Here is a 25,413-nt window from a genome sequence, read left to right as displayed (position 1 = left end):
AAATTAATTGCCAAAAGTCACCATCGCCTCTGAAGCCCCGTAGGCTGTGATCCCTCATGCATTTACCTGCCTTTGAAGTTAGGTCAATTGGACGCCTTATTAAAAACAAATGAAAACATCCAAATTGCTTTAGATAGCTATCTCGGGAAAGTCTCAATTCACTACCCAAAGCACAAATTATTCAAAGATTCGTTCCATGTAGTTCCAAAAACTTTCCAAAGTCATCTTCCTATTAAAGGCGCTGTCACAGTGTTCACTGATGGGGCTGGCAGGTCCCACAGATTGGTATTTACCTGGAAAGACATGAACACTCAAAAGTGGGAATCTGATGTTCAGACCATCGAAGGTTCCCCCCAGATTGCGGAGCTTTTTACAGTTGTGAGTGCCTTCAGGATATTCCAGCAACCATTTAACTTAGTGACTGATTCATCTTATGTTGCCGGGATAGCTGATGGAGCAGAGCATGCTCTGCTCAAAGACGTGCAAAAGAAACAGCTGTTTTCCTTGCTTTCAGAATTAATCTGGCTCATCTCTCATCGAGAGCAACCCTATCATATTCTACATGTAAGATCCCACACTGACATGCCTGGCTTCCTTACTGAAGGGAACCAGAGTGCAGATGCATTGGCAATGACAGTCACCACCACAATTACTTCACCAACTTTACCTGACATTTTTAAACAAGCACAATTGAGCCTCCTGTTCTACCACCAAAACATGTCAGCCCTGGCACGTCAGTTGAAATTGTCACAAGAACAAGCCCGTGCCATTGTAGCCACATGTCCAAATTGCCAATCCCATGCCCTTCCAACAGTATTAACAGGTATCAGTCCTAGGGGACTGAATGCATTTGACCTGTGGCAGTCAGACATTACTCATTACCCATGTTTTGGGAAATTAAAATATATTCACGTATGTATACATACATTCTCTGGTGCAATCTTTGCATCTCTGCATGTAGGAGAGAAAGCCAAAGATGTCACCAAGCACTTTTACATGGCCTTTGCTACCCTAGGAGTTCCAAAAAAGATTAAGACAGATAATGAACCAAGTTACACCTCCAAAGCATTTCAAAATTTTCTCTCAGCTTGGGGAAATCCCCATCACACCGGCATTCCTCGCAACCCTCAGGGACAATCAATAGAAGAAGGCACACACAAAGAAATTAACAACCTGTTAGGTTTACAAAAAGATTCTGCCCTTTTAATGACACCTCAAGAAAGACTCTGCAAAGCACTATATGTGCTCACTTTTCTTAACTGCCATTCAAAAGAGCCAAATCCTCCAATCCTTTGGCATTTGCATAACAACACATTTGCCCATCTCAAAGAACGCCCACCTGTGCTCATCAGAGACCCTGAGTCCCACCAAATTAAAGGTCCTTTTCCACTAATAACCTGGGGCCAAGGGTACGTGTGCGTTTCAACAGAAACAGGGCCGAACTGGATTCCAGGCCACTTTGTCAAAACCTACCAGGATGCAAATCAGCCTGCTGACCCACCCAAGAAAAGCCAAGCTGCCAGATCTGATCAGCCAGACACCGCAGCAGATGCAGTCGCTTGGAAGCATCGGAAGAAGAAGACCAGAATTCCCAAAATTGTAGCACGAACTCTCATCACAAAAAAATATTTTCCCCTCTCATACCTTGCTGCAGAACCCCTCCTTTCCTCCCCAGCTATCCCTATCCCTTTTCCCACATACCTTGCCCCCAACCCATCCCACAAGTCCCCACGCCTCTCTTTCCTGCTTGTGTCCTACGATTATTAGAAAAGGGGGAGGGTGAGGAGAGTGACTGAAAGAGTGTACAGAAATTTAATGTCATATGTTTCTCTTGCTATTTGCTACAGCAAAATCACCCTGGAAGGCCACCCTGGAAAGAATGAAATTCAAACAAGTGCTTTTCACTGCAATCACCATTCTGCTCCATCCGTGGATAGCAGAAGGGTGGATGGTGCAACAACCGACAGAAAATGTATGGCAGAATCTGGCGAAAACTCTGAAACAAGATAAGATCTGCTTGTCAATGGGCAGCGTGGACAATCCTCTGTCTACGTGCCTGGTGGGAATGCCTCTGTCGCAAAAAGATTATCCATATGCAGGGAAGAAACCAAATCCGGTTGACACCTGGGACACCTGGACAAAGATTTTACCACATGCCAGACAAGAGCCTCAGGAGTTAGATCTCTTGGGCTCTGCTCCAGCTGCATACTGTGTTAGGTTTTTCTATCTACAAAACACACCCATTTGGCATGACTCTGCAGTCTCAGGCACAATAACTCAGAAAGATGTAACACCTAATAGCAGAAAGTATAATTCAGCCACATGGTGCAAGTATACCTCTAGCACACCACCTGAGTCCAGTGATGTTCCCAGAGTGTCACCGAGAGGCGTGTTTCTTATCTGCGGCGACAGAGTGTGGGCAGGGATCCCATCAAAGATCAAAGGAGGTCCCTGCAGCCTCGAACAGCTGACTGTCCTCACCCCAAACACATCACAAATTATAAATTGGCAGAATCAAGAACGATTGGCATCAAAAAGAAATCTTACAGTCAATTCGACCCAAATTGCGATGACAAAATTTACGATTGGAGCAAATCCAAAAGAGTCTCTGCATCCATTTTTCTACCTTGGTACGCAGCTGCAAAGGCTCTCGGTGAAATTTCCCACCTGGGGTGTTGGCTCAGCCATCAGGCCAAAGCTGCCTCCGCAGCCCAGTCAGATCTGCTCACAGAAGAAGAAACCACCAGGCACGCCACCCTACAAAATAGAGCTGCCATTGATTTTCTCCTTCTGGCGCACGGTCACAGCTGTCAGGACTTTGCTGGTCTGTGCTATTTTAATTTAACATCTAAAAGCACCTCCATACATGCCAGCATTCAGCAAATTCGAAACCAAGTGCAAGACCTCATGACGGAGACCAGAGACATCAATGTAGTAGGTAAAGCACTCACACAGTGGGGAATCCCCGGGTGGCTTGTACCAATTCTCAAAAATTTGGTGTGGATTTTAGTTGTCATTTTCATGATAATGGTTGCCCTGAGTTGTTTGAAAAGAGTAATAGAAAAGTCACTTGGAAAAATTTATTTAATAAAGAAAGAAGGGGGAGATGTGGGGGTCATGGGTGAGAAAGCTATCTCAGGAATGCCCTGGGAAAGCACCATTGTCTAAGTCAGGGAAAATTCATTCCTTTCCCATGGTTCGAATGCTGTACTCCCTTTCCCACCTCACTCATCCTGTACCCTTTGTATCTTTCATTAGTTACTTCTGTGAAAATTTTCCCCTCCCATCCCCCTCCATGTAGCTGTGCACAAAATCTGTAACTTTCCCCAGAGATCTCGCACTCGCCCTGGTATCCCTCTGCTGGTGTTACCATCCTTGCTGTCCCTTCGACTCACTGTGTGTCCCTCAGCCTACCCTCCATGTTTTCCTATCCTTTTTGGACCCTGCAATAAATCAGTTGAAATTATCCAGGACTCAAGCTGCCCTCCTTCTATCTAGTGAAGAGAAACATCTAGCCTGGGTCGAGCGGGTGAAAATCCTGACCCCGGCAACCTTGTTCTTATCAATTTCTATGACGTCACACACAGTCCTTAAACACACACAGCCATCACCTATATACACTAGTACCGTTTCTTGGTTGGTATCTGGGTGGATCTCAAAGTGGCAAATGCCTTGGTCATTGTCAAGGCATATGTCTTGAGCACTAATCACATTACTGTCACAGATGAATCCCTGTTGTTCTTGAGCAATGCAAGGTTCCAAGTTTACGGTTTGCCATCTCCCCTGGATTTTCCAAGCCCATACCCTGTATTCTGAGGGGTATAATGCTGGCTGCTCGTGACTGAGCCCTAAGGCAGCAATGGCGTGAATAGCGTGAACTGTGCCATTATGCAGAGTGAGCACGAAGGCTGGAGCTGTGTTAGTGGAGGGATTATATGTAAAATTACCATGGCCCACCAAGACTGGAAATCTTTCTCAATGTCTGTAGCACTGCCCCAGACCACCTTTTGCACTTCAGTTGGAAAGACTCCTTCACTTCCTTCTCTTATGATTAAAGCAGCTGTTGACTGTACCCATAATTGTGTTTGCATATAGCTGAGGGCTAAAGATATGTTATCCTGTGCCCCCTTTAATGTGTCTGCTAGCAAGCTATGGTCTTGATCTTCAATATCTCTCCATTTCGGCAGCACCCTCAAGACTTGCCACTGACTGTTTTCCTATGCCAAAAGAGATGACTGTAAAGGCTGTTTTAATTTTATTGGATGGCTAGCTGCTACAGCTAATTTGTTCATTAATATTTCTGAGTCAATCCTATTCAAAACCCCTAGCCCAGTCCCTAACATCTTGGTTAAATCCCTTCTCATTCTGTCTCTGAAGTGCGCGTGTTTTTGTAGCCATCTTGTCCATCCCTCGAAGGATGACCTTATGAAGGGGGAACAAGGTGGCTGAACTGTCGAGATAGTAGTTTGCATTAACAGTTCGAAATGTCATAATCCTGGATTAAATAACTGTTGTTTTTGACCCGTATTCCTTATTATGTATGGGCCAATTTCATAAACTCTAGGTTCAAGCTTAAATGGCGTATTTTGGGTTTGTCCTTGAGTGCTGGGGTGGGTTGTAACAGGCTTAGCTATAGCATTTATTTTAAATTTGAAAGACAGCCCAATAGTGTTGCAGGCCCAGAGGCAAACCATGTTGACAGTTTGTCTTAATGTGAAGTTGTGCCAACAGTCCAATTCATTTGGACGATTGCAAATCTTGCAGTGCCTATTTACACTGATTTGGGTTGCTTTACTATAGGTAGTCCCATTAATCATTCTACACCCTATCTTAATTACCTCCCCCATGGTCCCTTGAAGTCACCACAACCTCTGTTTCTGCCACTGCAGCGTTTTTTATATTTGCTTTTTGCACATGACCACAGTTGTTAGGTTTAAACCTTTTAAATGGGAAGGTTTTCCCATGGATCCAGTGTATTGAGTAAGGGCTTGGGACCAAGGCCATTGAGCATTGTTCTGGCTAGGAGTACTTTCTAATTTTTGAATTACAGCAATGATTGTAAACAACACTTCAGCACAAATCCCCACCCACCATGATGCATTCATTTTGTGCGGGTAAGTTTCAGTTTCAGTTTACCATCACCCGGTGTTATTCTCCAAGGGGCTTCTGGAGCTTTCTTAACACGGCTGTGGTGGATCCAAGCACTTTGTTCCTTAGTCTTGATTGCAGTGAAGGTAGTAAGGAGCACTTGGTATGGTCCCTCCCATTGTGGTTGCAGGGCCTTCTCTGTAAGAGACTTAACATATACATTGTCTCCAGCCTGCACATCATGTACTGGTGCATCGAGCCCTGTACCCCGAGTACCGGGGGTACCTCCAGGCGGTCATGCTCCACTGGCTCCCCTTGGTTTCCACTGAGGAAGGAGGCTGGATTGACAATATTAGTCACCACAATGTCCACAGCATCTTGCTCCACCATAATAGCTTGGTATCTCAGAAATCGTTGCGGGAAAAGCCAATGTCCGCCTTTCACCTCCAGCACTGCAGACACCGTGTGAGACACTGGCACAGTCATTTTGTGGCCCAGGGTGAATTTACTTGCCTCTTGGATATTCAGTACGACTCCTGCAGCAGCTCTGAGGCATCCAGGCCAGCCTTTAGCTGCTGCATCCAATTGCTTAGAGAAGTAAGCAACTGGTCTCCGGTATGGGCCAAGGTCCTGTGCTAATATTCCCAAGGCCATTCCTTGCTTCTCATTGGAGAACAAGAGGAAAGGCTTACTCACGTCTGGCAATCCCAGAGCTGGAGCTGACATGAGGGCTTTTTTCAGCTGGTGGAAGGCCTGCATAGCTTCCTTTGTCCAAAGGATTTCCCTGCTTTCAGTTGCAATAAGTTCATATAAGGGCTTAACAAACAGTCCATAGTAACAGATCCATAACCTGCACCACCTCGTCATCCCCAGGAAAGTTCCTAGTTCTTTTGCAGTCTGAGGTTTTGGGGTCTGGCATATTGCCTCCTTCCGGCTTTGGCCCAGGGTACATTGTCCAGTACTGACTTTGTATCCCAGATAAGTTAATTTCTGTTTTACTGCTTGAGCCTTTTTCTTTGATACCCGGCACCCTTGGAGTCCCAGAAAGTTCAAGAGGCTTACCGTCCAGGCCACGCATGCTTCACTTGTCTGTGTGGCTATGAGGATGGCATCTTCGTAGCAGCTTTGCTTCCTCTGGAGGGGCTTCCCAGGCCTCTAATTCCTTTGCAAGTTGTTCTCCAAACAAAGTGGGTGAGTTTTTAAATCCCTGTGGGGGTACTGTCCATGTAAGTTGAGTTCTTTGCCCACTTTTAGGACTTTCCCATTCAAATGCAAAAATTTTCTGGCTGGCTAGGTAGCTAGGAAGGCAAAAGAAGGCGTCTTTAAAACCTGAAACGGTAAACCAAGTTAGTTCAGGTGTTAAGCAATTTAATATCGTGTAGGGATTGGCCACCACATGATACAGATCCTCAGTTATCTTGTTCATGGCTTGCAGATCCTGTACTAACCTGTATGACTCATCAGGTTTGCTGGCTGGTAGGATAGGGGCATTAAAATCAGATTGACATTCTTTTAATAATCCTAGATGTAAAAAAGTTCTCAATTACTGGGCTAATTACTTCCTTATCTTCCTTCCTCAGGGGATACTGTTTAACTCTGCCAGGTTGCATTCCCTCTTTTAGTCTGATCTGAACAGGCGGAGCATTTTTTGCTCTCCCTGATACATCAGAGGCCCATACCCCAGGGAACACCTGATTCATTACGTCTTCATCGATTTCAGTTTCCCTTGTGACTTGACTGGTGGTTAATATCAAACTCAATATTTCTACATACTTTTGATCATTTCCCTCCAGAGTAATTTCCCCATTTTTGAATGCAATAGTTGGCGGTCATTGTCCCAGCAAATCTCTGTCCAGAAGTTGCTCAGGGGAGTTGGGCATATATAGAAATTTGTGGATCCCCCACTGCTTTCCCAGTTTGTATTTTAGTGGCCTAAAGAAAAATGCCTTTTCAGTTTGGCCAGTCCCTCCCGTAACTGTAGCATAATCATCCCTTACAGGCATCAAGGCTGTATTTAGAACCGAGTATCTTGTCCCAGGAAGGTACTCGCTTCTAAAGGTTGACTAGGAATTTCCCTTCTTTTTCCATTTCTCCCAGCTTTAGTTTTACAACCAGAGAGCCTGCTGGGGTAGTCTCCTCCAGTCCCCCCTAATCCTCTTGCACATGGGCAACCACCCCTCCTCTCCTTTGATTCCCTTGACCATTCTCTTTCTGCTTTGGAAAGTCCTTCTTCCAATGGCTCTGTTTCTTACAGTTTGCACATTGATTTCTGCCGGATTGAGGAGGGCCTTGCCTGGGTGCTCCCTGCCCGCTTTCACGTCTTTCTTTCCGTTCCTCCTGCACTATTGCTATTAAGTTTTTCATCCCTTGTTTATCCCCTTCTTCTCTGTTGCTAAAGACTCTCCAAGCCTCCTCCAGTAAGTTTCTAAATTCCGTATATCTTCTTCTCAGACTTTTTAGAGTTTGCATCAAATATCCCCCTTGGACTGTCCCAAAAATAGATTAATTACTTGTTGTATCCCTCTCGGATTTCCTGCAGTCAGGATGACCCTCCCCGAGAGTTCTTTTTTCCCAGCCCGACGGTGGAAGAAAGAGTCGGAATTCTTCAGCTCTGGTTCACAAGGCTGTTTATTGTCTCTTATCTAAACCATTCTTTTTCAGACCTGCAGAGGTCTGATCTGCAGGTCTGTCATGGGCACGCTGCCCGCCCCTGGGCTGGTGTCTACATTTTATACGAGGAATTACATGTACTTTATTTGTCATTGTTTTCCAATACCTATCACCTCTGTTAGACTGTCTACTTCTAGTCTAAACCAATCCAAATGTGCCACCATCACCAAGAAGATGGAAGCTAGGAAGAAGAAGGAAGAAAAATAGGACAATGCCCAAATCCCTCCATCTTGCCTCCTAGACCCCCTCTAGTAAAATCCCTGAAATTCCACTTTTCACCCTAGGATTAATTCATTATCACTCTACTTAAACTTCCGTGACTTGTGATTCTTCATACAAGGTTGGTAATTTGCTCCATGGGTTAAGATCAAAATCCCAAGTGTCTCTGGCTTCCTGCCAGGATTCCCCAGCCCTCTGCCAGGGGCACGTGTCATCCAGGGCACCCAGAGGGGTGTCCTGGGTTCCAGCATATCCCCAGATCAGATGCAGGGTCCAGTGGTGCATAGTGTCGCATTGTGTTTCTCAGGTGGTCTAGGAACTCTCTGGGGGATTCTGAGGGTGCCTGTTTAATAGCATATAAAGCTGACCAATTTATAGTTTCAGGCGTTGCTCTTTCCACTCCCAATGTAAGACAATCCTGATAATTTTTTAGCCTCTGTCTTTGTACTGGTTGGTTCAGGTTCCAGCCTGGGTCCTGGAAGTGGAAAATGTTCCTTTAGATCCCCTGGTTGTTGTGTAAAGTGGTCTGCTACCTGGTTCCCGGCTGTCTCTAAAACCATCTAGCTTTCTGTTTCAGTGAATGTGTCTAATAACAATTGAATAGCACCCCAGTCTGGATTGTGCTACTTCATAATGTATCCTAGATGTTTAGCAGTATTTATTTGATCATTTTGGTAATTTCCTGCAATCCTTTTCCAAGCTTCCAAATCAAGGGTGGAGAAGGGCACCTTAACTAATATCTTTTCTCTGCCTGGTTTTACTGTCTCCTGCAAAGGGGCCTGCAGTATTTGTCCTCTGGTTTGGGATGCTATTGGGCTGCCTGGAGGGGTTGGAGCTGGTGTCTTCTCCAAAGGAGGAGTAGGAGTAGGAGTAGGAGTAGTAGTGGAAGAGGTCGACTTGGTGGTGTAGGTGGTGGAGGTGGTGTAGATGGAGCCCCTCCCAAGTCTCTAGCCCTTCCCCCCTGCCCTCCCAAGTGAGGGGCAAATAGGTCAGCTAGATCTTGTTCTTGTTCCTCTAGTGCTGTGCGATAAACTTTATCTGTCCTGCTGCATCTCTGTCTTATGCTACAGGCCAAGCAGCCCCATTTCAGTTCTCCCATTTTGCTTCTGTTTTCTCTTTCAAGAGCCAAAACGAGGGGGCTCTGATGCCACAGTCCCTTTGCCAATCAGGGTTATTTTGGAGGGAGAAAAACATATCACAATAAGAAACCTCCTCCCATTTCCCTTCCCTCCACAGAAACAACATTAGCTGTAACAGGGTATTCTATTCCAATGTACCTGTAGGAGGCCACCTTGCCCCATCCTCCAGGTGATAGAATGGCCACCAATGGGAGCAATATATAATTAGGCTTTTTAAAATTTTGAGTGCCCCCTTTGCCTGCTATTTCTCTCCAATGTGCTAAGACACACCCTAATGGGCTGGCTTTAGGTACTTCCTTACTCTGCCTTGTTCCCATGATGTCTTTTTAGAGCAAGCTTTAGCTTATTCAGTTCCGAATGTCCAGATGTGAGTCTCAAATCAAAACTCCTTTTTTCCCCCCCTTCTTCTGAGTTATTTTTAAAAAGTAATAATTAATCAAATAATCAATGTATAGAAATATTTATAACCAATTTAACAATCAATAATATTTTAATTAATTAAATGTTATTTACATTAAATACAACTTAATTTAATAATTAATATATAACAATCCACCATTAACTTTTCCTTGTTTGTTGTTTTCTCAGTCCCACACAAAGTTACAAACTCCTATGGGTACAATCCAAACCACTGGGGAGAAAAGAAAAGGAAAAAATTCCTTAATTCTTCCTTTTGATACGGCGGTGCCACTCCTTTATCCTTTCCCAATCCTCTTCAAAGATGTCTTCCCATGTCTCAGGGTCTAGGTGACTTTTTCCACAGATTAAATTCACTATTTCACACTTTGCATGTACCTCTTGGTTATAGTATCTTGGCAGTTCAGGGGTGCATGCATGGCATGCAGGTCTCTGTCTATATGAAACACAATACCACCTCCTCTGACACTTTCTGCACTGAAGGAGAACCCAAGCTGTGTGCCAGTCTGGCTCCCAGTGAAAAGCTGTCAGTCTGCACACAAAACAAGGAATCACCCCTTCAAGCCCCCAGGTCAAGGCGTTTCTAAGCACTCTTTCAGCTTAGAGTGGGTGTTCCCAGTCAAAGGCTCGATAGCAACGTGTTGAACTGCGGTATATCCCTCCCAAGAACACTCTGTCTCTCCCTCCGTCCTCCCGTTCTATGACTCCCCAGACCCTGACGGATGAAGAGACTGACTGGGTTCAAGCTGCAACCACCTGTGTAGAGCATGTCTCGGAGGCCGGGCTCTCCCAGCCCAGGCTTGAAGTTAGGCAGCCACCGTGGGCAAATCACCTCTCACTTGTAGAAAAAAAAAAAAACAAACCCCAAAACAACCCCAGCACACCCCTTAATGCAAAGGCTCTCCTAGTAACAGCTGTCAAGACTGAAGGGCAGTGTTATCGCACAGCAAACACTTAACTCTTAGCCCAGGCGGGCTTGCTGGCTGCCTTCAGGTGGTTCCTGCCCCTTACCAACCAGCGGCGCTTGCTTGCAAATGCCGACTTGTGCCGTGCTCCTGCTAGCTGTGCTATCAGCTAGCAGTGTTCAAAGCAACCCTACAAACCGCGGCTGATGCCCCGAGTGCCTGCCAGCCGTGCTGTCGGCCCGCTGCGCCAAGAGCAATTTGGCAAGGCCCAGCTCATGGCCCTGCACCACGCTGGCCCCGCTCGTTAGAGCCGCCCTGCACCACGCATGTGCTGCCGGCCAGGGGCTGCCTGCGCTGGGCATGCGCTGCTTGCTCTCCCATGCGCTGCCGACTGGCCGCCGCTGCCCCGGCTTTGCGCCGCCTCTGCCTGCCGCGCCGACCTGCGCCACGCTCACGGCGACCCGGCGCCCTTGAAATGTTCTTTGAAAAACCACAGTTACCAGAGAAACTAAACCAAGACCTCACTCCCCGCATCGTGTTTCACCGTTCACTCACACACACAAGCACGCACGTCCAGACGTGATAACCATACACAATCACAGTTCAAACCAACGCTCCGCCAGCTGCTCTGTCAGCTGGGGACCCCCCGCCACTGGCCTCTCCCCGGCAGATGATTGCTTGCAAACTGCTTGTGCAAAACTGCACACAAAGACGTCTCTTATGTGACTTATCAGTAGCCAACCCTAAAAAAAAGAAAGGAATACATACCACTTCTGCCCATCAACTTGGAGACAGAGGAGCTCCTTAGTCTAGGCTTCCTGAATTCCCTGGTCTTCTCCTGGCCTTATGAGTAGAAAAGTTATCTGTAGCTATGATATTTTATTAAAAATCCTTTTCTAGGATTTTTCCCCTCCTGAGGAGCTGAGGGCCCCAGGAAAGAATTGCATACAATAACTATCTGCTGCTGTGGAATGCAACAGGTGCATCTTCCATTGGTCCATGTGGATTGTTTTCACTTGATGACCAATCACAGCCAGCTGTGTTGAGCCTGTGAGCAGTCACAAGATTTTTGTTATGCATTCCATTCTGTTCTTCTTCTTTAGCCTTCTGGTCATTTTTTCCTCTCTGTTGTTTTAGTGTAGTTTTAACGTAGTATTTTAATAGAAAATATAATAAATCAGCCTTCTGAAATGGAGTCAAGCCTCGTGTCTCCACACCTGGGGTGTTCTCCCCAACAAATTATCCATTTTTTTTAAGGCTGCAAAGTTAAACAGGTTGGGCCAGTTGCTGAGAGTTGAAATGTTGACTATTTGTTGTTGATAGCTTCATGTAGCAATCACCTCTTGTTAATAGTTTTTCTTCAATTACCTGTTAATGGTTAGAAATCAAGCGCAATTGTCCCCCTGCTGCTTCCCCAGAGCCTGCAGATAGCAGGGTGGGGGGGGTGACATCAGAGCTAGTATGCAGATGAGAATGCATTTCACCAAATTTTGCAATTTTTCTGGAAAAAAATTCCTAAAAACAAGAAGCCAACATGGAATTATGAAACCTAAGTAATGTCTGAAGATGAAGAACTTAATCCAGTATCTGCTAAGATCCTTTTTACTTTTCACCCTAACCTGAAAGGATGTCAGCAAGAAAGAGGACCTGGAATGTTAGTCCAAAAAAGTGGAATTCCCACTACTCCCTCGAGGACGGAAGCCCCAGCTCTGCCTGCATACCAGCGGACACAGCTGCATCATCCTCCTCCTCCGTGCCACTCCTGGGAGCAGCGGGGGTGCGGGCGACCTGTCGTTTCCCACAACCTGAGCTGAATTTTTTTAATAAAGGCATTAAAAAGGAGAAAGATCTCCTGCCCTGTTTATGACACTGGTATTGTCCTTCATAGCAAGAAGCTTCAGAAATTTGCATTTTCCTATGCCCTTTGTACCTTGGCAGAGGTTTCTTAAGTAAAAGGTTAAAATTCAACACATAATTCTACAATTTAAAATTTAAATGCTTAGTCCATATATTGCCAACTTAATTGAACCCCCCAAAACCTCCATTTCAACAGCAGCCCCTGCCTGGATTCTGCCTGCCCACACCGTGGGCATCCACAGCTCCTCCTGGGCATGGAGCTCAGTCAGTGCTGGTGCTGGGTGGGCTTTTCTGCTGCTGCCACCTGGACACTGGAGTGACCGCTTGTCCTAGGTTGCAGTGTAAAGATGTATTCTAATGCCATCCTCAAGAGCTGCTGAAACCAGGAGGGGCATTGTTTCTTCCTTATCTCCTGTTAATGGGCCCATCAATGTCTTGCCACATGACTCAGAGATAACTCCCTCCCAGAGCCATTTCTGTTTCATGGCTAATCAAGGACCCACAGCTTGAGGCAGAATGATATCAGCCCACTGTGAGATGCTCTGCCCATGGGGGAGGAGCTAAGCATCCCCAGCTGGATATAATCTGGGTTTTGGGACACAACAAGCAGTCTTTCCACTGGATTCCCAGAGGAACCGTCGCCCTTACCCACTGCTTTTCCAGAGGATGAGAGCTACCAGATTGTTTCTACAGGATCACCACTTCCACAAGTCCATTTCATCTGGACGGCTACCACCACCCTAACTAGCAGGGTGTCAGCAGGCTGTATTCTGACTCTGTCAGTGGTTTTTCTTTTGTATTATTGCATGTGTTTTGGGTTTTTTTCCCTTTTTCTTATAAATTGTATTTCTGACTTGGAGTCTCTCACTGGTTTTGCTTCCCAACCAGAACAAAGATCCTTCTCTTTATTTAAACAGAAGAATGGGCCATTGCCTGCTCTGCAAGCGGGGGGGTGGGGGGGGAGGGGTGGGGGGGGTGTCACCTTCAGTGAATCCTAGAGGGCAAGGCCAGGGGTCTCAGAGGCAGAGGGAGGGATGTGTTGGTCTCAGGAAGGGCTGGAGGGTGCTGGGCTGATCCTGGGGTCCCTAGAGGTACTCGAGTTGGCTGGGATGGGACAGACAAAGATAAAAAAAGGGATGAAGGCAGCTTGGGGAGGCCCATGGGGAGAGCAGGTGGCAGTGGGATCTACGGGGTAAAAGCAGGTTCCCTCTTAGAATGTTGTTCTGGGGTCCTCTTCACAGAAGACTTGAGAGGGCTGTCCAGGCCGTTCCTGCTGCTGGAGGAGCTGCTCACGCTGTCTGGCTGTGAGGTGCAGCCACCGTCTTCCAACTCCTGTCCCGAGGTGCTCCTGTGCAGAGAGGAGGTGGCTGAGGCCCCAGCTGACAGTGGCAAACAGGGACCCTCGTGCACAGCAGGGCCCAGAGCTGGCAAGGCTCCCCAGCACGGCTGGAGCTGCTGGCACAGCTGGGCCCAGCTGGACAGCTGCCCCTCAAGGCCCCGGCCAGCAGGGACGGCTCTGGGCAGGGTCCCTGGCCAGGAGTGGGTCCCAGAGCGCCTCTGCCTTTCAAGGGCAACCTCGGCCCTGCTCTTTCTCCTCCCCACCTCCCTCTGCCTCTGCCCTGTGCCCCTGGGGCTGCTCTTGGCCAGGCAGCCTCAGTGGGAGCCAGCTCTGGCTGCAGCCCCAGCGGGGCCCCCAGGACAAGGCCCAGCAATTGAGAGGCCAATGGAAGCACTGGGCAGCAGCAGAACCCTCAGCAGAGTTATTTGGACAATCATGGGCTGGCTACAACTCCACTGCAGCCTCAATGGGAATGCTCCCTGTCCACGCTGGACTTTGAAAAGAAGCTGTTGGAGGGGGCAACAAAACACTCACTGTTTTCTGTTCCAGGAATACCAGATTCCAAAGCAGCATAATATGAAGACAAGCTCCAAATAAAGCATGCCTGCCAGAAACCCTAGCCAGCAGCCGGTTCCCTGACAGAAACCCCTTCCGAGGCCATCCTGGGCATTGGGAACAGGTCTTGTGGTGCCGGCTGCATCTGTGGGAGCGATGGGGAGTGTGAGCCCGTGCTGTGCTGCACTGCTGAGCTGGCAGCACGGTGGGTACGGGCAGGACGTTCTCTGTTTCCCCCAGAGCTGGGGCCTGCAGGCACCTTGCCGGCCCTTGGCACTGGCTGTGCCAGCCAACAAAGCCCAGCAGGCCGGGAGGAGAGCCCGGGGGCAGCGCAGCTGCTTGGGCAGTGGCTGCTGCCAGGGACACGGGCCAAAGCCATCCCTGAGCAGCCACTGCCACCCCTGGCCCTCCCTGCCCCGTGACAGCTCCCCCAGCCCTAGGGGACAGTCTCAGGCCCTGTCAGGACCCAGCGCAGCCCCTGCCCAGTCGGGAGCCAGGGCTGGCTCTGGCCCTGGGCTGGCGGCAGGGCTCCTGCTCGGGGCTGCTCCTGTGCCTTGGGCCTCTGGGCACTCAGGGCCAGCTCCGCAGCAGCTGCAGCGCCAGGGACGTTGCTGCACCAGTCCCGTTTCCCTGGGGCTCTGAACCAGCTCCAGAGGCCTGGAAGCCGAGGCGCCTCCAGCTTTGGCTGCTGCCGGGCCGAGCAAGGGCAGGCCCTGGGGGAAGAGCTGCTGCCACACAGCCCCGGCCAGGGCTGAGCCCGGCACAGCAATTACCTGCTGTGCCTGTGCCCATGTCTGGCATTGCCTTCCTGCAGCTCGAGCTGCCAATGAGCCACTGCTTCTCCCTGGGTGCTCCTCCTTCTGCACAGCCTTTTGGTCCATCACTTGAACAAGGGAAAAAGGTCAACTGGATCAAATGGAAACACTCCCCACTGGGGAGGTGGCACCTTCATGAGGCAATGCTTGTCTAAGTCACAGGTAAAGATCAGGAAAAAGCCCAGGTAATTGGGGCTGGGCCAGTGCACTCCCATGAGCAAACAGCTACACCGCCTGATCTTCTCAGAGACTGGGAAATGGCAGGGGATCTCAGGCCCACGGTACAGTTGGGGCACCCTATCAGCTAATGCCAAATTCCATCCTGCAGAGGCTGGGCAGAAGCTGCAGCCAGGCCAGGCTGGAAAACAGCCCTGCAGGGTGTGAAAGCAGCAGCAGGGCAGCGGGGCTGCCATGGATCCCTTCCTGCTGTGCCGGGCACGGCGTGTCCAGATGTGCAGCCAAAGCCCCCGGCTGCCGAGTCCCAGGGGAAGCATGAGAGAAATGAACCCACCTTGTCCTCCGGGTGCTTCCTTCTGTGTTTCTGTCAGAAATTCATCTGCTTCATGAGACTTTTTAGCTGCAGTATCTTGGGTCTTCCCTTTTGGAGGACCTGAAGAGAAAGTAGTTCCATTTCCCAGGAATGGGTCCCGCAAAAGCAGGGCTCAGCCTGTGGAGTCAGCAGGGACACACTACTCACCCCTGCCATGGGAGCTGGGTTGGGGCCAAGCATCCAGCCCTGGAGCTTTAGAAGTCCTCCCTGCAGACACACCTGTAACTCAACAGCCACAGAAGCTTCTGCCATCTCTGCTGATCTGCACGGGCACCACTGAGCCGCAGGAGCGGTGAGGGGATCGTGCAGGGCGAGGGCACACCCGTGCATGGTTCTGTGCTGGCACCTGCAGCGCTGCCTCCCTGGCCCAGCTTTGGGCTCTGAGCTGGCAGCTCTCCCAGGGGGAAAGGCCTTGACCTACCCTCAGCATCTCCCAGAGGCTCCGTCCTGGACGTGGGGCCTTCACCGGCAGGTTCAGCTGCAAAGAAAGGCAGGACAGAAGAGCTCCTGTGGCACTGCAGGAGATCCTCAGGCTGCCCACAAGGCTCAGCCCCGGGGCACAGCCCTGGGCCCGGCCCCTTCCCTCTCTGCTCTTCTCTGTGGCTGCACAGAGCACACGGAAGGACACACTGGCACAGTACACGGGAGGAGGACTGAAAGATCAATGCTCCTTCCTCCCACTGACAGCGATCCTGTGGGATCCCTCAGGGATCCAGAAGGGAGCAGGGAAAGATTCTCAGAATCCTTCAGCCCTTACATAATGTTAAGGGAAATGGTTTATAAATGAGCTTTTTTTGCATTGATCCTGATTATTCACTCAGGAAAGGCAGAATGAAAACTTGCCTCCAGCATCCTCCAGGAACTTCAAACCATCCTTCATCAGGACTTCCTGAAAACCCATGTCACGACTCCAGTCTAAAAGGGAGCAGAGATCAGAACCATATCTGTGGCATGAAGGAACTTCTAATGCTACAGGGAAAAGGGCACTGCAAGGGGGTCGGGTAAGGCTATGGGACCCAGATGGGAATGGACATGGCCAAAGCTGCCCAGGGGCCTGGGGAGCTCTGGGCTGGCTCCTGATCACTCTCCACACTCTTTCCCTGCCCTCAGCAACATCCCTGGGAGGGGTGGCTGGAGTAGCCCAGGGCCCCGGGGTTCTCTCCCTGAAACTCACAGAAAATCCTCCCTAAAGCCCTGGGGAAAACTGCAGCAGGCAGTGCCACAGCTATCCATCCCTCCCTCCTACACTCCCTCCTGCCCTCCTTCTGCTGGGACAGCTCCAAGATCCCAAGAGCAAACAGCCAGGCCCTCTCAGGACACACTGGAGCCTTGCTCTCCCCCTCTGTCCTTTCCCCACCGTGGGCACCCCGTGCAGTCACTGCCAGGTTTCAGGACATGTCTCCCATGGAGGGACCCCAGCAGGACTGCTCAGTACCCGAGTGCCCTGAGCCTGCTCGGGATAATTCCCCTGGGCTGTGCCGGTCCAATCCAGGCTGTGCCCGCAGTGCCAAGCAGCAGAGAGGGCAGCTCAAGCCTCAGCAGGGCTCAGGCCCAGAGGCACAGCAATTACCTCCTGTGCCTGTGCCTGGCATGGCCTCCCTTCCTGGAGCTGAGGCTGGCATGCAACCACTGCTTCCTCTGGGGAGTGCTTCCATCTGCACAGACTCTCCTTTCATTTCTGGAGAATGAAAAAGAGACAGCTGGATCAGATGGAAACATTCCTCACTGGGAATGGGGAAGGTGAGGCATCACTTGTGAAAGGAATGGATAAGGATCAGAAAACACCCAGGATTTTGGGACAACCCAAGGCTGCTTCCTTCCCCAAACAGCCCCAACATCTGATCTGCCTGGACACCAGGAAATTGCAGGGCATCTGAGGGTGGGCATGGACTGTCTGTCAGCTGCTGCAATTGGGGCTGTCTGCCAGCTGATGCCAAATGCCTTCCTGCAGAGGCTGGGCAGAAGCTGCAGCCAGGCCAGGATGGGAAACAGCCCTGCAGGGCGTGAAAGCAGCAGCAGGGCAGCGAGGCTATCATGGATCCCTTCCCGCTGTGCCGGGCACGGCGTGTCCAGATGTGCAGCCAAAGCCCCCGGCTGCTGAGTCCCAGGAGCAGCATGAGGGAAATGCACCCACCTTGTCTTCTCTGCAGACATTCCTTCAGCATTTGCCACATGATTTCTAATGGGTCCTGGAATTTCCTGCCTGCCATGTCTTTGGTCTCTCCTGTCAGAGGACCTTAAGAGAAAGTAGTTCCATTTCCCAGGAATGGACCCCACAAAAGCAGGGCTCAGCCTGAGGGGTCAGCAGGGACACACTACTCACCCCTGCCATGGGAGCTGGCCTTTTGTGCAGCATCCAAGGTAGGAGTTAGTGAGGTCGTCCCTGCAGACACGCCTGTAACACAACAGCCACAGAAGCTTCTGTCACCTGGTTCTTACCAGTCAGTCAAACATTACGCCTTGGTGGGACAGTGAGAACATACCTGCAGAATGCTCAGAGTGCTTCACAACTTCAGAGCGCCAGGCTAATGGAGAATCCTTCCCAGCATCCCAGTCTGGAAGCAAACCAAGATGAGAACTGTTTCCATTGTGTGCCATGGCTGGCTCTGGCCCCGGGCTGGCGGCAGGGCTCCCGCTCGGGGCTGCTCCTGTGCCTTGGGCCTCTGGGCACTCAGGGCCAGCTCCGCAGCAGCTGCAGCGCCAGGGACGTTGCTGCACCAGTCCCGTTTCCCCGGGGCTCTGAACCAGCTCCAGAGGCCTGAAAGCCGAGGCGCCTCCAGCTTTGGCTGCTGCCGGGCCGAGCAAGGGCAGGCCCTGGGGGAAGAGCTGCTGCCACACAGCCCCGGCCAGGCCTGAGCCTGGCACAGCAATTACCTGCTGTGCCTGTGCCCGTGTCTGGCATTGCCTTCCTTCCTGCAGCAGGGGCTGGCACCGAAGATGGAGTGCTTCCTTCAAGAAATACCACCTTCCACTGAAGCACTATGTCCATCTCTTGACAAAGGAAGGGAGACAGCTGCATCAGATGGGGCTGTTCCCCACTTGGGTGGTGGCATCAGAGGTAATATTTGTGAAATTTATGGAGCAGGAAAATGGCCAGGTTACAGTGGCATGATGAGAGCACTTCCACCTCCAAACAGCCACCCTTTTCCTAATCTGCAGGGCTGGATATAGTGGGGGATCTCAGGGTGTGTTACAGTTTGGGCATGGCCTGTCAGCTGATGCCAAATAACTTCCGGCAGAGGCTGGGCAGAAGCTGCAGCCAGGCCAGGCTGGGAAACAGCCCTGCAGGGCGTGAAAGCAGCAGCGGGGCAGCGAGGCTGCCATGGATCCCTTCCTGCTGTGCCGGGCACAGCGTGTCCAGATGTGCAGCCAAAGCCCCCGGCTGCTGACTCCCAGGGGAAGCATGAGGGAAATGCACCCACCTTCTCTTGTCTGCAGGGCTTCCTTCAGCTCTTGCCTCATCTGTTTGGATGGTTCCAGGGATATCTTATCTGTTGTATCTTGGATTTTCCCTGTTGGAGTACCTTAGAGAAAAATATTTCCATTTCCCAGGAATGGATCCCAGAAAAGCAGGGCTCAGCCTGTGGGGTCAGCAGGGACACACTAGTCACCCCTGAGATGGGAGCTGGGCTTGAGTGCAGCATCCAAGGTAGCAGCTGGAGAAGCTGGAGAAGTCTTCCCTGTAGTCACATCTGTAACACAACAGCCACAGAAGCTTCTGTCACCTGGTGCCTGCCCGCTTGTCTACAATTCTTCCTTGGTGGCACACTGAGAACATACCTGCAGGAGGCTCCAAGGGCTTCAAAACTTTCTTCATCCAAGCTGATGGAGAAGCCTTCCCAGCACCCTCATCTACAATGCAGCACAGATGAGAACATTTTCCAGTGTGTGCTGGGATCTCTTTCTGCCACAGGGAACTGGGCACTGCCAGGGAGTCGGCTAAGGCCATGGGAGCCAGATGTGAATAGACATGGCCAAAGCTGCCCAGGGGCCTGGGGAGCTCTGGGCTGGCTCCTGGTCACTCTCCACACTCTTTCCCTGCCCTCAGCAACATCCCTGGGAGGGGTGGCTGCAGCAGTGCAGGGACCTGGAACTCTCCCCCTCACACACAGAAGAAATCCTCCCTAAAGCATGGGGGAAAACTGCAGCAGGCAGTGCCACAGCTATCCATCCTGCCCTCCCTCTGTCCCTCCTGCCCTCCTTCTGTGGGGAAACCCCCCAGATCCCAAAGGCAAACAGCCAGGCCCTCTCAGGACACACTGGAGCCTTGCTCTCCCCCTCTGTCCTTTCCCCACCGTGGGCACCCCGTGCAGTCGCTGTCAGGTTTCAGGACATGTCTCCCATGGAGGGACCCCAGCAGGACTGCTCAGTGCCCTGAGCCTGCTCGGGATAATTCCCCTGGGCTGTGCCGCTCTAGTCCAGGCTGTGCCCGCACTGCCAAACAGCAGAGAGGGCAGCTCAAGCCTCAGCAGGGCTCAGGCCCAGAGGCACAGCAATTACCTCCTGTGCCTGTGCCTGGCATGGCCTCCCTTCCTGGAGCTGAGGCTGGCATGCAACCACTGCTTCCTCCGGGAAATGCTTCTTTCTCCGCAGGCTCTCCTTTCATTTCTGGAGAATGGAAAAGAGACAGCTGGATCAGATGAAAACATTCCTGACTGGGAATGGGGAAGGGGACAATTTCAGGAGGCATCACTTGTGAAAGGAATGCATAAGGATCAGAAAACACCCAGGATTTTGGGACAACCCAAGGCTGCTTCCTTCCCCAAACAGCCCCAACATCTGATCTGCCTGGACACCAGGAAATTGCAGGGGATCTGAGGGTGGGCATGGCCTGTGGTGCATTTGGGGCTGTCTGTCAGCTGATGCCAAATGCCTTCCTGCAGAGGCTGGGCAGAAGCTGCAGCCAGGCCAGGCTGGCAAACAGCCCTGCAGGGCGTGAAAGCAGCAGCGGGGCAGCGAGGCTGCCATGGATCCCTTCCTGCTGTGCCGGGCACGACGTGTCCAGATGTGCAGCCAAAGCCCCCGGCTGCTGAGTCCCAGGAGCAGCATGAGGGAAATGCAACCACCTTGTCTTCTCTGCAGACGTTCCTTCAGCATTTGCCACATGATTTCTAATGGGTCCTGGAATTTCCTGCCTGCCATGTCTTTGGTCTTTCCTGTCAGAGGACCTTAAGAGAAAGTAGTTCCATTTCCCAGCAATGGACCCCACAAAAGCAGGGCTCAGCCTGAGGGGTCAGCAGGGACACACTACTCACCCCTGCCATGGGAGCTGGCCTTTTGTGCAGCATCCAAGGTAGGAGTTGGTGAGGTCGTCCCTGCAGACACGCCTGTAACACAACAGCCACAGAAGCTTCTGTCACCTGGTTCTTACCAGTCAGTCAAACATTACGCCTTGGTGGCACAGTGAGAACATACCTGCAGAATGCTCAGAGGGCTTCACAACTTCAGAGCGCCAGGCTAATGGAGAATCCTTCCCAGCATCCCAGTCTGGAAGCAAACCAAGATGAGAACTGTTTCCATTGTGTGCTAGGGCTGGCTCTGGCCCTGGGCTGGCGGCAGGGCTCCCGCTCGGGGCTGCTCCTGTGCCTTGGGCCTCTGGGCACTCAGGGCCAGCTCCGCAGCAGCTGCAGCGCCAGGGACCTTGCTGCACCAGTCCCGTTTCTCCGGGGCTCTGAACCAGCTCCAGAGGCCTGGAAGCCGAGACGCCTCCAGCTTTGGCTGCTGCCGGGCTGGGCAAGGGCAGGCCCTGGGGGAAGAGCTGCTGCCACACAGCCCCAGCCAGGCCTGAGCCCGGCACAGCAATTACCTGCTGTGCCTGTGCCCGTGTCTGGCTTTGCCTTCCTTCCTGCAGCAGGGGCTGGCACCGAAGATGGAGTGCTTCCTTCAAGAAATACCACCTTCCACTGAAGCACTATGTCCATCTCTTGACAAAGGAAGGGAGACAGCTGCATCAGATGGAGCTGTTTCACACTTGGGCGGTGGCATCAGAGGTAATATTTGTGAAATTTATGGAGCAGGAAAATGGCCAGGTTACAGTGGCATGATGAGAGCACTTCCACCTCCAAACAGCCACCCTTTTCCTAATCTGCAGGGCTGGATATTGTGGGGGATCTCAGGGTGTCTTACAGTTTGGGCATGGCCTGTCAGCTGATGCCAAATAACTTCCTACAGAGGCTGGGCAGAAGCTGCAACCAGGCCAGGCTGGGAAGTAGCCCTGCAGGGCGTGAAAGCAGCAGCGGGGCAGCAAGGCTGCCATGGATCCCTTCCCACTGTGCCAGGCACGGCGTGTCCAGATGTGTAGCCAAAGCCCCCGGCTGCTGACTCCCAGGGGAAGCATGAGGGAAATGCACCCACCTTCTCTTGTCTGCAGGGGTTCCTTCAGCTCTTGCCTCATCTGTTTGGATGGTTCCAGGGATATCTTATCTGTTGTATCTTGGATTTTCCCTGTTGGAGTACCTTAGAGAAAAATATTTCCATTTCCCAGGAATGGATCCCAGAAAAGCAGGGCTCAGCCTGTGGGGTCAGCAGGGACACACTAGTCACCCCTGAGATGGGAGCTGGGCTTGAGTGCAGCATCCAAGGTAGCAGCTGGAGAAGCTGGAGAAGTCTTCCCTGTAGTCACATCTGTAACACAACAGCCACAGAAGCTTCTGTCACCTGGTGCCTGCCCGCTTGTCTACAATTCTTCCTTGGTGGCACACTGAGAACATACCTGCAGGAGGCTCCAAGGGCTTCAAAACTTTCTTCATCCAAGCTGATGGAGAAGCCTTCCCAGCACCCTCATCTACAATGCAGCACAGATGAGAACATTTTCCAGTGTGTGCTGGGATCTCTTTCTGCCACAGGGAACTGGGCACTGCCAGGGAGTCGGCTAAGGCCATGGGAGCCAGATGTGAATAGACATGGCCAAAGCTGCCCAGGGGCCTGGGGAGCTCTGGGCTGGCTCCTGGTCACTCTCCACACTCTTTCCCTGCCCTCAGCAACATCCCTGGGAGGGGTGGCTGCAGCAGTGCAGGGACCTGGAACTCTCCCCCTCACACACAGAAGAAATCCTCCCTAAAGCATGGGGGAAAACTGCAGCAGGCAGTGCCACAGCTATCCATCCTGCCCTCCCTCTGTCCCTCCTGCCCTCCTTCTGTGGGGAAACCCCCCAGATCCCAAAGGCAAACAGCCAGGCCCTCTCAGGACACACTGGAGCCTTGCTCTCCCCCTCTGTCCTTTCCCCACCGTGGGCACCCCGTGCAGTCGCTCCCAGGTTTCAGGACATGTCTCCCATGGAGGGACCCCAGCAGGACTGCTCAGTGCCCTGAGCCTGCTCGGGATAATTCCCCTGGGCTGTGCCGCTCTAGTCCAGGCTGTGCCCGCACTGCCAAACAGCAGAGAGGGCAGCTCAAGCCTCAGCAGGGCTCAGGCCCAGAGGCACAGCAATTACCTCCTGTGCCTGTGCCTGGCATGGCCTCCCTTCCTGGAGCTGAGGCTGGCATGCAACCACTGCTTCCTCCGGGAAATGCTTCTTTCTCCGCAGGCTCTCCTTTCATTTCTGGAGAATGGAAAAGAGACAGCTGGATCAGATGAAAACATTCCTGACTGGGAATGGGGAAGGGGACAATTTCAGGAGGCATCACTTGTGAAAGGAATGCATAAGGATCAGAAAACACCCAGGATTTTGGGACAACCCAAGGCTGCTTCCTTCCCCAAACAGCCCCAACATCTGATCTGCCTGGACACCAGGAAATTGCAGGGGATCTGAGGGTGGGCATGGCCTGTGGTGCATTTGCGGCTGTCTGCCAGCTGATGCCAAATGCCTTCCTGCAGAGGCTGGGCAGAAGCTGCAGCCAGGCCAGGCTGGCAAACAGCCCTGCAGGGCGTGAAAGCAGCAGCGGGGCAGCGAGGCTGCCATGGATCCCTTCCTGCTGTGCCGGGCACGACGTGTCCAGATGTGCAGCCAAAGCCCCCGGCTGCTGAGTCCCAGGAGCAGCATGAGGGAAATGCAACCACCTTGTCTTCTCTGCAGACGTTCCTTCAGCATTTGCCACATGATTTCTAATGGGTCCTGGAATTTCCTGCCTGCCATGTCTTTGGTCTTTCCTGTCAGAGGACCTTAAGAGAAAGTAGTTCCATTTCCCAGCAATGGACCCCACAAAAGCAGGGCTCAGCCTGAGGGGTCAGCAGGGACACACTACTCACCCCTGCCATGGGAGCTGGCCTTTTGTGCAGCATCCAAGGTAGGAGTTGGTGAGGTCGTCCCTGCAGACACGCCTGTAACACAACAGCCACAGAAGCTTCTGTCACCTGGTTCTTACCAGTCAGTCAAACATTACGCCTGGGTGGGACAGTGAGAACATACCTACAGAATGCTCAGAGGGCTTCACAACTTCAGAGCGCCAGGCTAATGGAGAATCCTTCCCAGCATCCCAGTCTGGAAGCAAACCAAGATGAGAACTGTTTCCATTGTGTGCCAGGGCTGGCTCTGGCCCTGGCTGGCAGCAGGGCTCCCGCTCGGGGCTGCTCCTGTGCCTTGGGCCTCTGGGCACTCAGGGCCAGCTCCGCAGCAGCTGCAGCGCCAGGGATGTTGCTGCACCAGTCCCATTTCCCCAGGGCTCTGAACCAGCTCCAGAGGCCTGGAAGCCGAGGCGCCTCCAGCTTTGGCTGCTGCCGGGCCGGGCAAGGGCAGGCACTGGGGGAAGAGCTGCTGCCACACAGCCCCAGCCAGGCCTGAGCCCGGCACAGCAATTACCTGCTGTGCCTGTGCCCGTGTCTGGCTTTGCCTTCCTTCCTGCAGCAGGGGCTGGCACCGAAGATGGAGTGCTTCCTTCAAGAAATGCCACCTTCCACTGAAGCACTCTGTCCATCTCTTGACAAAGGAAGGGAGACAGCTGCATCAGATGGAGCTGTTCCCCACTTGGGTGGTGGCATCAGAGGTAATATTTGTGAAATTTATGGAGCAGGAAAATGGCCAGGTTACAGTGGCATGATGAGAGCACTTCCACCTCCAAACAGCCACCCTTTTCCTAATCTGCAGGGCTGGATATTGTGGGGGATCTCAGGGTGTCTTACAGTTTGGGCATGGCCTGTCAGCTGATGCCAAATAACTTCCGGCAGAGGCTGGGCAGAAGCTGCAACCAGGCCAGGCTGGGAAACAGCCCTGCACGGCGTGAAAGCAGCAGCGGGGCAGCAAGGCTGCCATGGATCCCTTCCCACTGTGCCGGGCATGGCGTGTCCAGATGTGCAGCCAAAGCCCCCGGCTGCTGACTCCCAGGGGAAGCATGAGGGAAATGCACCCACCTTCTCTTGTCTGCAGGGGTTCCTTCAGCTCTTGCCTCATCTGTTTGGATGGTTCCAGGGATATCTTATCTGTTGTATCTTGGATTTTCCCTGTTGGAGTACCTTAGAGAAAAATATTTCCATTTCCCAGGAATGGATCCCAGAAAAGCAGGGTTCAGCCTGTGGGGTCAGCAGGGACACACTACTCACCCCTGAGATGGGTGCTGGGCTTGAGTGCAGCATCCAAGGTAGGAGCTGGAGAAGCTGGGGAAGTCTTCCCTGTAGACACATCTGTAACACAACAGCCACAGAAGCTTCTGTCACCTGGTGCCTGCCCGCTTGTCTACAATTCTTCCTTGGTGGCACACTGAGAACATACCTGCAGGAGGCTCCAAGGGCTTCAAAACTTTCTTCATCCAAGCTGATGGAGAAGCCTTCCCAGCACCCTCATCTACAATGCAGCACAGAGGAGAACATTTTCCAGTGTGTGCTGGGATCTCTTTCTGCCACAGGGAACTGGGCACTGCCAGGGAGTCGGCTAAGGCCATGGGAGCCAGATGTGAATAGACATGGCCAAAGCTGCCCAGGGGCCTGG

General features: G+C 51.8%; 1 protein-coding gene and 1 long non-coding RNA gene across 2 annotated transcripts in view; both read right to left on the bottom strand.

Moving 5' to 3' along the window:
- Positions 1 to 6,378: 6,378 nt before the first annotated feature.
- Positions 6,379 to 25,413, bottom strand: part of LOC135291699 (uncharacterized) — a 74,430-nt gene continuing 55,395 nt past the window's right edge. The window contains exon 46 of the mRNA XM_064405949.1: positions 6,379 to 6,386. Within this exon, the coding sequence (XP_064262019.1) occupies positions 6,379 to 6,386 (8 nt within the window). The remainder of the gene's footprint in view (positions 6,387 to 25,413) is intronic.
- On the bottom strand, positions 14,974 to 15,774 carry LOC135291698 (uncharacterized). The gene is made up of 3 exons (XR_010354448.1): positions 15,702 to 15,774; positions 15,516 to 15,614; positions 14,974 to 15,072 (listed from the first exon to the last, which is right to left on the bottom strand). It is a non-coding gene; the product is annotated as an uncharacterized LOC135291698 (long non-coding RNA).

The sequence above is a fragment of the Passer domesticus genome, unplaced genomic scaffold (assembly GCF_036417665.1).
Source record: "Passer domesticus isolate bPasDom1 unplaced genomic scaffold, bPasDom1.hap1 HAP1_SCAFFOLD_104, whole genome shotgun sequence".
NCBI classification, from domain to species: Eukaryota; Metazoa; Chordata; class Aves; order Passeriformes; family Passeridae; genus Passer; species Passer domesticus.
The sequence above is the reverse complement of the archived record's forward strand: the minus strand, read 5'-3'. Positions and strand labels throughout refer to the sequence as shown.